Genomic DNA, 12610 nt, shown 5'->3' with positions numbered 1-12610 from the left:
TAGCTTGTTTACGTTCTCTTAAATTCTCCCACACTTGCATAGAAAATGCATTTTTATTTGCAATGCAAAGCAGACCAGAGTTCGACGGCATGGAGTCCTGCCAAATCCTCTCAACCAGCAGGGTTTCACAACTGAAATTTAAGGATTTTTAATAAACTTAATCCTCAATAAAGATAAGTTTATTAATCTATGAGAATGTGTTCTCTCATTGTTATGCTATTATGTTACTTGAAAATGGTCTCAAAGCAATTTTATTGTTTATTGCAATAACTTATTGTTTAGTGTGACGGACCTAGAAAAATGTATCCCACAATAATATTTAAAACTATTTTGAGTTGGATCAGCACTTTCCCCACAAAATCTTTACACACACAAATGTTACATTTACTTCTTTATTACAAACTGCCTCATACAGAAAAACACTAATGTATGGCGTGTCATCAGTCGTGGTGGAAAGGGGTGTGTGTGTGTGTGTTGCTACAGGTGAACATTTCTGTCTAGTAGCTCTTCGTGGTCTCGTATTGCTCGGGGAAAGGCAGGCTGACGTGTCCGCTTCCGGCTACCAGAGGAAGGATCCCAGCGTTGGGAACGACGTTCCAGGACAGCGTCATGGTGATGTTTTTATTGGCCCTGCACACAACACGGACATGCCCGTCAGCCAATCGCATTCAGGAACACAGATACAAGCTACTTAAAGTTTGTTCCAATGTGATTGCTGGAAGGCAAAAAACCCCGGGTCCTCATCGATGATTACCATTGATTTTGGCTGTGAAGTTGTCAACACAAAGCCCTAAATCTTAAACGTACACGTGATGATAGAAAACAAAAAGGGACGTAGTGCTTTGATATCGTCAACATTATAAGAACTAGATAAATATTTGCGTTTTTAATCCTGATGGTGCGTTCACACCAAATGTGTCTGAAGCTTCAAGTTCGACGCATGTGCATCTTTGGTGCGTTTACGCCAAACGCGTCTGGTTCAAACGCACAAAATGCGCCTCCACATAGACTTTGAATGTAAACCAGTCGCGCCTGACGCTCAAAACGCGGTTGGTGTGAACGCACCATGATACATGACGTTGTCGTCAGTTGCTATGGCAACGGATCTGGGTGACACAGGAGCGAGAAAACAGAAGAATAAGAGTGGGTTTAAGTTGTTGTTCATCCAATTTTCTGCGTTGATTTCCCCCTTTGCTGTGGCGCACTGCGCTAAATTAATAACATCTACATCTCCAGATTTGATTTTGTTAAAGGAGCTGCTCTTGCGGCTATGGAAAAAAAAAGCACGTTTTTGCCCTCCAGCCTTGTGCGCATGCGCAAAAGTTTTGGACATAACAAAAACATGTAACATGATTAAATATTTATCTTGTGAGCATAAAAACAGGTTTTGGTGTAAATCCAGCATGCGCCTAACACTGCAGCATCTAACCTGAGTCCATTCCCATCATCGAAGAAGAAGTATTTGGACTTCATGTCTCTGAGGTTCAGTTTGGTGTTGTCCCCTCGGAGGATGATCCTATCCCACAGCACCACCTGGTTTAGAGACTGACACACACACACACACAATTTTATAGTTACCTAAATGAGTCACATCAAAGTTATTATCTGAGTAATGTTTTAAAATTATCTTTAAGACATTACTCATTACAACCTCATTAGTCAGAGGTTTTGGTAGTGAAAAACTTATTTTTGTCATGACCCACTAAAGAGTAACAGAACATGCTTGAAAAGTTAAATACTAATATTTAACTTGTTAAATATTCTTTTCATTCTTGTTAGTTAAATATTAGTATTTAACTTTAAACAGCACAAAATATTTAGAATATAGTACATCAGCGCAGAAAAATAGATGTGTAATAACAGCTGAAATTAGGGCTGTTGTAAACGAGTATTTTAGTAATCGAGTAATCTATCGATTATTCTTACAATTTATCGGATAAAAAAAGATTAAGTAAAACATTGGTAAGTCTAACATAACAGAAGTATTACTATCGCATATCAACCGCCTGGTGGTGGCGTTCTCTCTGAACCACCACCACTAGGCAGCAGCTCCGGGAGGAGAAAAGACTATCTACCGTACTCCACGCATTGCGCCAGTCATTTTAAGGATGCTTACTGGTCCCCCGAAAAACGACAAAGACCCGGACCTGGGAGGATTCTATTGATTGATGATCATGTACGGCCCGGAAAAACGACAGGGCCGGACATGATCATCAATCAATAGAATCCTCCCAGGTCGAACTTGAAAACTGGACCTTATGCTGCTAACAGTTAGCTTTCGTCAACAACTCAAGTGGAAGTGAGAGCTCCGTGCAACGTAAGTAATAATCCGGCTGGAACGCGGTGCGCTAAATAATAAAATATAATTAACGAAGCTTCGATTTAGATAAATTTTCCTCGGGGAATTTTAATAATCGAGGTACTCCAATCACTCGAGGAATCGTTTCAGCCCTAGCCGAAATGTTATTAAAAATGCACTCAAATGCAAGTTAGATGGGTAGTTTGCACTGAAATACAGTGAAGATTAGTTTTTTGTTATAAATCAAACTGCTTTATACTGAAACTGAGAGCAGACATTTTCTGCGCCAATTTTTCCAGATAATTTTCTTGAGAAAACGAGTTAATCTCAAGAAAATTAACTTTGTTTTCTCGAGACCACAGGTTGATTGGTGTATGTGTTAAACCTGATTCCATCCTTCAAATGCATGCAGCAGCAGTGGGAGAAGACTTATGAGTATAAGCCAGGACATTGTCTGAATGACAACGTGTGTGTCTGATTTTTTATTTCATGCTGATTAAAACCAGATGAACACACCAAAGCTCAATAAGTGTGTGTTTACTTACGTTGCTCTTTGTGGCGTATTCAGCTGACAAGTAGAGAAACAGCTGCTTGACATTCCAGTCGAAAATTGGCTCCAAATGTGGGAAAAGTTAAGGAACAGCACAGGCACACATTTTATCAAACAGCTAAAATAATTAACTGTTAATTAGTACAGTTAAATTAATGTTAGCGTAGAGTTTTTAAATAGTACAGAGTTACTGCTGAACAAATATATAACTTAATGTCAGCATTTTGTGTCTAAATCCGCCTGGATCAAAGTTGTCTTGACACTCCACAATGGGAAGTAAAAGGATATCAGCTAAGATGTCAAATGTGATAAACCCCAGATCACTTCGTTCCCTGGGTCCTGTGAAGTCATCAACATTCTTCCTGTTAAAGAGGAAAATTAATTAGTTTGAAACTCAAATTAGATAAATAAGAACGTTTCTGTTTCCCCATCTTTTCCCAGGTTGCCAGGTACATTCAGGATTCATTTTAAGGCAAATCTGGAGCCTGATAAAAGATTTTGACAAGGAGATTTTGTGGGTCTTAAGAATGGCGGTGCTGACTACAGAGGAGCCAAAATGTATATTTTATTTGTTTCCAAATATCTTCCAAAAAACTCAGAAACTTTGAGATTATTCTCAGAAATGTCCTAAAAAAAACTTGGAAAATTCAGTATTTGAAAATTGGCCTCTTTTAGCCTCCATCTGGTACCACCCATGCTTTCTGCATCCAAGTAAAAGCTGGATTTAGTGGCGAACTGTGAGTCCACACAGCATGATGCTGCCATTGCAAGTCAGCCAACACTAAGGAGGTGTGGTCATTAGTAAGAGACGCATATGGTTGTGCTCCTATGTGGTAATGGTGAATAAATGTGCATAAAAATTAATGCAACTTTTCCAAAATATGACGAAACTTATTAAATAGATTTTTTTTAATTATGTTTTTTTTATGAAGCCAGTTTTAAATCTAGTGAGAGAATAAACATCACCACAGGTGGTAACATGACAGTAGCAGAAGGAGGAAGTCTGGGTTACAGATCATCCGATCAGACAGCAGGGCCTCGGTCTGACTCTACAGGGTGATGGTGAAGCATCATTAAAAAAATCACCACAGCTTATAACATGCATGAAGACAAAAACAGTAGCTTTCTCCCCCAAACAGCTGGTATGAATGAAGCTCTTACAGCATAACTTTAGAGACGTGGATGTCCACAGGAACTCTTCTGTCTTTAAACGCCGTCGTGACGAAACAGCCGAAAGTCAGAGCCGCCATGACGCTCAGGGAGAAGGCGAACAGCGAGTTAGCTCTCGATAGAACCGTATTCATCTTTAAAAGTGGCTAAAGGAAGCTGAAATGAATGACAGACGAAAGGCTAATAAAGAGCAACCGTTGAGCAAACACTAGCGGATGTATACCCGGAAGTGTCGCGGTAAACGCAACTTCCTGTGCGGGGCTTTTCAGAATAAATTCACTGTATAAGGCGTTGTGTTTCTTGTCAAAAGAGTTAAATGTTCATTCAGGGAACTGCTTCAACAGTAAAAATGATTAACCTAATGTCTGGACAGTTCATTTACTATTTACAATAACTATGATATGAATGATTTGTTAACGTAGCAACACAGACAGGAAACAGACACCTGCAGAGATGAATAAGCGCTTCCTCTTCTTTTTCCCACTAAATAGCGTTTGACTACAATAATAATGGGGCATTACCGCCATCTTCTGAATGGAAGTCAGACCCATTAGTACACAATAAATAAATAAGTCCCCTTATTTGAGTTGTATGAAACATATTTATCTCTTTTAATGAGTCTTTTGCTGCTGCTTCTACTCTAAGGGTCACCACCGTGGATCATTTACCTTCAGATGCACATTTTCAAGATGCAAACTACTCTTAATGCCATTAATTCATATTCAGAGGTTCAGCTGTATTTTATTTTAAGCTTCACCTTTACATATCTTGAATGAATTTAAATTAGCTTTGTAAATTTCCAGTCAGTTCATAGTAACTACTCATAATCTCCCAATCTAACATAAGGGAGAAATTAAATTATGTGATTGAATTTGTTTCTAAAATTACAAGGTGATCAAAAATCCGTAGGTTTCAGTGAGTAAAATATATGGGCTGTAAATTATGGAGAGGCAAATTAAATGGTTTCCACTGATCATTGAGTGTCCAAAACCATTTTTTGTAAACTGGTTGTGTATATCGTTATATAAATAATTTCATATTTTATTCCAATCGGCTGAAATTTGTCATGAAATATTATTTTAAGAACAAGTTTATAATGTGGTTGGTTAGTAGATCACATAATTTTGCAAAGAAATCTATTCATTTTAAAATTGCTCAAATATATGGAAGCCCGTTTCTGCCACTCTGTAAAAAAAAAGATAGTATCTCATTATAATGAGATAATTTATTTATTTTAACAGAGTGGCGGAAACGGGCTTCCATACTTTGTGCCTATGCGTTGTTTCGTCATCTTTCTAAAATAATCTTGTCCTGCGAGCCACCTAGCATTTTAGCCAATCAGAATGAGTTTCGCCTCTGACTCCGCCCCCTCGCTGTGACTCGTGCTGTGGTGTTTTGACTGCAGCACGTGAGCCCCATCCGCGGTACATGGAGTTCCAGCGCGAGCAGCTGAGGGGAGATGTCCAGGAAAAGAGCCGCAGAGTCGGTGTCGGTGCCCAGCAGCACCCCGGAGAGGAAGCGGGCCTGCTGGGGCGTTCTGATCAGCCAAGGTCGGTACTCTGCTTATAGCTTTTCAAAACCAGAACGGATGAAGAAAAAAAGGTTGAAATAGGAAATACAGAACAACATGTTGAACTTGTGATGCATTCAGTGTTTGACAGCGCAGTTGTGGTATGTGTTACGGGTAAATAAGACCTAATGGCGCAAGCCTAAAATACGCCCTACAGCTGATCCTAACATGATCTGAAAACAGCTCATGTTAAGACTAAATAAAACTGTGGAATAAAGTCCATAGAACTGCATTAAGTGCCCATTCTCTGGGCTAAATTAGACAATTTACTGGATTACTATAATAAGTGCTCTTTATATTATGCTCTTTCTTACCCTGATGTTTTCGTAAGTACGTAGGCCTGTCACAATAAGCAATAAATCAATTAATCGCATGATAAATTAAAACGAACTCAATAATTTCCATTTACATGATTTACTGTTTTTTTCTTTTTCTACCAAAAAAAAAAGGATGACAAAAGTCTTAAATCTGGAGTTTTGGTTTCAGAAACTTTATAATTAATTTTATTTATTCGTTTCTGTTTTTCTGTTTATTTATTTTGGATATTTAAAATGTCTTCCAGTTCCAGTGTTAAATGTTATGTGTGTGAGAATGTGTTATTTTGCCATTATAATTATAATGGTTGAACATAGTTTCAAAACAGCAATATTATATTTTATCACAATAACTTCTGCAAAAATTATTGTTCAGCAAAATGTGTTGTCGTGACAGGCTTAATTACAGCATAACTAGAATAAGTGTGTAATTTTGCTCAATAGAGTACAAGTACCACTGTTGGTACACTGTAAAAACGATTCTGTGGTTTCAACTAATATGTTACACAAAATATCATTAGTTTAATTACTTTCTTAAGTTTGTGGCAGTAATTTATTTAAATCTGTTTTCAGGTCTGTTTAAAACTGTTTGATATAAAATATGCTATATTCCAGTTTAATAAAACAAAATAAATGTTTGCTATTGAATTTAGCTTAATATAAATAGGCAGTTTTAAATAATTTTTAAATTTAAAGGATTCAAATTTTTTCAAAATTAATTTGTTTGTTTACATTATAGTTGATTTATATTTTCTATTTGAATATACTTAATATTAAATTTATAAATGCAAAAGGTTAAAATTTACTTAACATTAAATCCAAAACAGTAAATTCTATTCAATAGTATGGATTTTAATGTTTTACTTAAATTTTATTGAGTAGATTTGGGATATTCTTCTTTTACAGTGTACTCAGGTGAACTTAAATGCTATCTGGGGGAATTTCTGGTGTCAATTATTTACAAAATAGATATGACACTGAGTCAGGAACAAATTCAGGTGGATTTTAAATGTTCACATTCATTGTGTCTGAAGTTAGAGCTTGGATCGTGGAATGATTTCAGGCATTTAAACTTTGCCTTTCATTTGCAAATCACAAAATAAACATCTGAATTGCCTTTTGAAAACCTGTCTTACAGGTGTGTAAGACTTAACTAGCTGTGAATTGCCACAAGCGCAATGCTAAATGTTTTTTTGCTACAGCCACTATCAGTACCTTTTTAATGCATTTTAGCCACATAATTAAAACTATAATGTGAAACATTTCTGGTTTGAGCACCAGAATATTTTCTATTAATTTTTCTCACTTCAAATGTTTCAATGTTTTCTTCTACATAAATAAACTGCATCACTCAACCAAACATGTGAAACCAAACGATAAGAAGCAATTTTATTCTAGTTTTCTGCATCAGCATGGTAATAGTTGAGTTCATGGAAGTGATTCTTAAAGCACAGCAGTTTCTAGAACTACTCAACGACTGTATTTTTCTGTTTTTAAAACAAATTATAAATCTATGTTGTTTCAAAGTGTCAACAGGGAAATGATACAAAACATCAGGCAAATAATCACAAGATTGGTTCACTAAACACAAAATCACAGAGGCAAGAAGAAAAAGCAATGAAATGAAAGAAAACATGAATAGTAAACAGAAATAAATATGACTCTTAACAAAACAAATCCAAACCACAAACAATGAGAATAACTGAACTAGCGCAAAGAATAAACTAAAAATATCAAGATATAAGAAATAAGATATAAGAGAAAAATCTTACCAAGTGCATCTTTAATAAGACAAAATTAACTTTTCAGCAAGATATATGAGCTTCTTTAAAGTCAATAATTCCTTAATATTGATGAAAAAGTACTTGTTCGACTGGGAAAATGTTTTAGTTAAATACTTTCCCAATGTAACTAGAACTTATTCTTCATTAAGGAATTATTAACTTAAAACAAGATGTTACATCTTGCCAAAACATTAGTTGTAAGTTTTGTCTTATTAATACTAACATATCTTCACTAAAAACTAGACAAAAACGACTGTGCAAGATTTTGTGTCTTTGCCGTGAACTAAAAGTTAAGGTCTAAACAAATGGGCTATAATAAAAAGTTTTGCTGGTGTGTTTGGGGATTTGTTTGTTTCCAGGGTCGTGGGCAGATCGCTCTCCGCTCCATGACGCAGCGTCTCAGGGTCGCCTGCTGATCCTGCGCAGGCTGCTGGCTGAGGTAGGACCATCACGCTAAAACCAATTTAAAACAAAACCATACATTTTTCTAAGAAAACTACTCAAAATCACTTAGTAAAACATAACACAGTGGAAAACCAATAAGTGAACTAGTTTAATCTACAACCATTTTTATCTTTTGTTTAATATTGAATAGCCATCATTAACCTTGTTGACTGTGAGGAATCTGTAAAAGCCGTCTATCCTGTACATTGCCCCTTAGTAATGAAAAGTGATAATTACACAGCCTTGTTTGTATATAATGTGAGTTTTAACAGTTGTCAGTTTTATTGGTTTTTCTCTGATCTGACCACACCCATCAGCGACCAGATAAATATAAACTGCATATGTTGTTTTGCAGGGATATCAAGTAAACATTAAGACCATCGACCAAGTGACGCCCCTCCATGAAGCCTGTCTGTCTGGACACGTGGCATGTGTCAGGGCGTTGCTAAGTGCTGGAGCTAATGTAAGTACTGATACTTTCAGTTTCATTTCCAGGCATAATATGGTTGTTTAATGGTGGGCGATCCTGCAGGTGAATGCTGCCACCATCGACGGCGTCACTCCCCTGTATAACTGCTGTGCATCAGGGAGCGTCGGGTGTATGGAGCTGCTGCTGCAGAATGGAGCGCACATGCACACACTTCACACACACTTCCCTTCGTCTATGCATGAAGCCTGCAGGAGAGGTAAGTACACACAGCAGAAACCTTGTGTGTATTAAAGTATCTTTGTTAGGGGATTCCAGGAAATATTTCTTCTGTATCAGATAGTGGTTCGGTAGTTTCCGTTTGTGGAAATGCAAGATGCAACAATGTGCTGGTGGATGTAGGCAGAGAAAAAAGGTTTAGCCGCTCAGCTACTCACAGTTGTTTTTTTATGCTTTATTTCAAACAAATAACATTTCATAGAGAATATTTAACAACAATGACAAATATCACAATACTATAATAAAAATAAAAAATAACCACAGACATTGACAATATTATTGTAAAGGTCTTGCAATATACAAAGTAGAGTAAATAAAGCAAGAAACAAAAGTTATATAAATATATGCACAAATGGGTAAAATAAAACAATGTGTATCTTTTAGTCTACACAGATACTATTTTATTAACAAAAAGTGACAAAAATACATACAAATACGCATAAAGGATTTGTTTCACCTACCCACAGCCTCGCTAAGCAAGGTTGTTGGAATCAACTTACTCACTCACTCTTTGGTTACCTAGCAACAACTCACTCACTCTTTGGTTACCTAGCAACGGCCTGTCTAAGGTTCCGCCTCATAACAGCTTTTCGTCTTCTTATTTTGCTCTTTCCATTGGTTTGTTATTTCTTTTTAATTCATGTAAAGCACTTTGAATTGCCTTGTTGCTGAAAATGGGCTATAAATATAAATGAGATTACATTACTTTACCTAAAAATAAAATTCAACTATGTGGAGTTGACAAAAGAGAAAAGATTGCACCACCAGAATGGTCGTATTTCAGATGTTTAAAGCAAAGAACAAAACAATAATTTAATTTAAACTCATATATGGTTTCATATCAGCCTTACTGTAAATTAATGCTTTCAAATGGATCCAAATTGTGTCCTGTATACGTTGTTTTTATAAGGTTTTTGTCATTGTGCTATCAAGGGAACAGCCAGTGTGTGGAGACCCTTCTTTCTCATGGAGCAGATCCAGACTGCCAGGTCCCCCACCTGGGCTCCCCTCTCTACGTGAGCTGCCTGCACCGACACGCAGCCTGCTCAAAGGTTTTGTTGGACAAAGGTGTGACTTTTCTCTTTCTGTGTAGAGGTTTTCTTTTTAATGAAAGCTTTCCAGTTGCTTTCTGCAACCGAGTATTAGGGCCAAGGTAAGAAAAAAAAAAAATTAATTACAAGAAAAAAAGTCATGATATTGTGAGAAAATTTCATACCAATACAGAAAAAAAGTTGTAATAACACAAGAATAAACTCATAATATTACCAGAAGTTGTAATATTAGTAGAATGAAGTAGTAATTTTATAAACCAATTAATTCATTTTTTTTATAAAGCACCCTTAATACTAAAAGCAGCCTAAAGAGCTGTACGTATTAAAAAAATAAACCCACAAAATAAAGACAAGCTTGTACTCACCCCTCTTCCACACGGAGAAACACACAACTGTATGGAAAATGTTTCAACTGAACCAAAATGTTCCAGTTTAGGACATGCAGTTAAAAAGATGGGTCTTGATAATGGTCATACAAAGAATAACAAATAAATATTCCTTATTCTGCTAATATTATGACTTTATTAACATAATATTATGACAAAAAGAAATCTTAGTCTGGTGTTTATTTGGATTATTTTTATTTTGGTCTTTAAAATACAAAATTTTTTACATGACTTTATATGTAATTTTTAAACATCAGATGATTGATGTTTTGATCAGATACTCCTTACTTGAGTAGCCTTTTTACCAAATACTTTTTTACTCTTGCTTGAGTACGACCTTTGGGTACTCTACCCACCTCTGGTTGGGCCTATTCATGGTACAGTAGTTGGGACATTTATTTTGCCCTCCTCCCCTCATCCAGGAGCCAGTGTTAATGCAGGGAAAGGCGGGGAAAGTCCTCTGCATGTAGCTGCCAGACAGGACAGCACAGATCTGGTGTCGGTTTTACTCGACCATGGCGCTGAAACCAAGCTCAGAGACGGAAACGGCCAGCGGCCTTTAGACCTCGCTCCGCCTGGTGGAGAAACACACCAGCTGCTGGTGGCATTCGAAGGTACGCCTGAATCGCTGTAATGATTTTTAAACTGAATGAAAACACCTGAACCGGCTCTGTTTGTCTCCAGCGTCCCCCAGGAGTCTCTGCCAGCTGTGCCGTCTCCGGATCAGGACCGTGATTGGGCGAGCCAGACTCAAGCAGCTTCCTCTCCTCCCTCTTCCTTCACTTCTCACTCAATATTTGGAGCACACATAGAGCCATAGGCTGCATGCTCTCTTGTAGTTTTGTGTCTCCAATGCAAAAACAGAAAATGTTGGCAAGTATTTTTGGTCTAGTTTCTAGTGCAAATATCTCAGTACACCTGAAATAAGACAAAACTGACTTAGAAGTAACTTTTTAGTACATTTTCAGCAAGAAGTAGCAGCTTCTTCTATGTAAGTTCGTAATATTAATGAAAAAGTACTAGTGATAAGTACTTCAAGACATTTTTCCCATGTTATTTCACTCATAACTAGTACTTTTTCATCAAAATTTAGGAATTGTTGACTTAATAGGGCAATATTATGTATTTTCCAGGCAACTAGTGCCATTTTATAGCACCATCAACTAACTGTGTTAACTTTAGTTGTTATAAAAATGATATATATGTCAAATTTGACTCAAAAGAAATTTTACGTCCTAATTTAACGCCTTGAAATTGGGCCTCTGCCTCTTTAAAAAGTCTTGCTCTTTGTGAAACTCCGGCTACAGTGGATCATCACAACATGGCTTCTCTATTAACCCTTTAACAACGTTTTTACCAGCGTTGCACTGGGAAGTAGCTCATACAATGAGCTCAGCTGAGTTCCACCAGGTGTTTGCTAATTACTGCTGGCTAGTCTGAAGGATCTGACAGTTGTACGGGAGGCCTGCTCTATGAGGCAGAAGCTTGTAAACTGCAGCTCAGAGGAGGAGCTGCGTCCCGAAGGCGGGGCTAGGTCCAACCAGGCATTTTGCACAGCTGAATGGTTGTCATGGTGATGAAAGGATTTCTCAGTTATGCATGAAATAATTAAGGCAGCACTCCAAGTATGATTTTGATTTTTAAAAAATTACATTATAACAAGATATAAAGTCACATTTTCTTAATACTGCCTCTTTAAGACAAGTTCCTATCTTGTAAGTTAGTTTTATTTAATTTCGTATGTACTGAGATATTTGCATTATAATCTAGACCAAAAAGTGTCTAAAAATGTTGTGTCCTTCCAGTCTAGATATAATTAATCCAGCTAGTATTTCCTGTCAACATGTCACCATGGATTCAAGCGGATAAAGGAACAGTTTGCACCCTGAAGTTGCACATCAAGCTCCCACATATGATGCACTAACCCCCCCCCCCCCCCCTCCCCCGGGGAACACACATCGGAGACTGTCCCTATTGTAATCTATAGGGGGCACAGAAAATCTTTAGGAACGACTGCACTAACTATTTCCACAATTTTGCTGAAAAATGTTTTCACAGCCAATAACCATAATATCTTTACCTCAATGTTATTTATGAATAATTTTGTGAATGTCAATGCTGCTGGAATTGGAAACATTTCCAACATGTGTGTCTGCATACCATGCTAATGTAATGCCAGTAAATAATTTATATTTGTGAGATTACAAGATTTAGAGTATTTTATTGGATGCAATGAACCACTATCTGTCTTTTATTACTTCAACTAAAGGAGATTATTTAAACTGTACATTGAATTCAAATGGCAGATTATTGTGAACTGGACTTGAAATGAATC

General features: G+C 36.9%; 2 protein-coding genes across 2 annotated transcripts; one reads left to right on the top strand and one right to left on the bottom strand.

Moving 5' to 3' along the window:
• Positions 1 to 378: 378 nt before the first annotated feature.
• Positions 379 to 4256, bottom strand: spcs3 (signal peptidase complex subunit 3). Its single transcript, XM_005810376.3, has 5 exons — positions 4011 to 4256; positions 3138 to 3211; positions 2845 to 2921; positions 1430 to 1545; positions 379 to 630 (listed from the first exon to the last, which is right to left on the bottom strand). Exons 1-5 carry the CDS (start codon positions 4151 to 4153, stop codon positions 498 to 500), a joined length of 543 nt encoding a protein of 180 aa, XP_005810433.1. The 5' UTR covers positions 4154 to 4256; the 3' UTR covers positions 379 to 497.
• A 1156-nt stretch (positions 4257 to 5412) lies between these two features.
• On the top strand, positions 5413 to 11352 carry LOC102237128 (ankyrin repeat and SOCS box protein 5-like). The gene is made up of 7 exons (XM_023333115.1): positions 5413 to 5569; positions 8047 to 8126; positions 8487 to 8594; positions 8664 to 8817; positions 9771 to 9905; positions 10698 to 10889; positions 10960 to 11352. The coding sequence occupies exons 1-7, from the start codon at positions 5479 to 5481 to the stop codon at positions 11085 to 11087; spliced, it is 888 nt and encodes a 295-aa protein (XP_023188883.1). The 5' UTR covers positions 5413 to 5478; the 3' UTR covers positions 11088 to 11352.
• The last annotated feature ends 1258 nt before the right edge of the window (positions 11353 to 12610 follow it).

The sequence above is a fragment of the Xiphophorus maculatus genome, chromosome 5, assembly GCF_002775205.1.
Source record: "Xiphophorus maculatus strain JP 163 A chromosome 5, X_maculatus-5.0-male, whole genome shotgun sequence".
In the NCBI taxonomy this organism is placed as follows: domain Eukaryota; kingdom Metazoa; phylum Chordata; class Actinopteri; order Cyprinodontiformes; family Poeciliidae; genus Xiphophorus; species Xiphophorus maculatus.
Note: the sequence above shows the minus strand (reverse complement) of the source record. Positions and strands in the feature narration are given on the sequence as shown.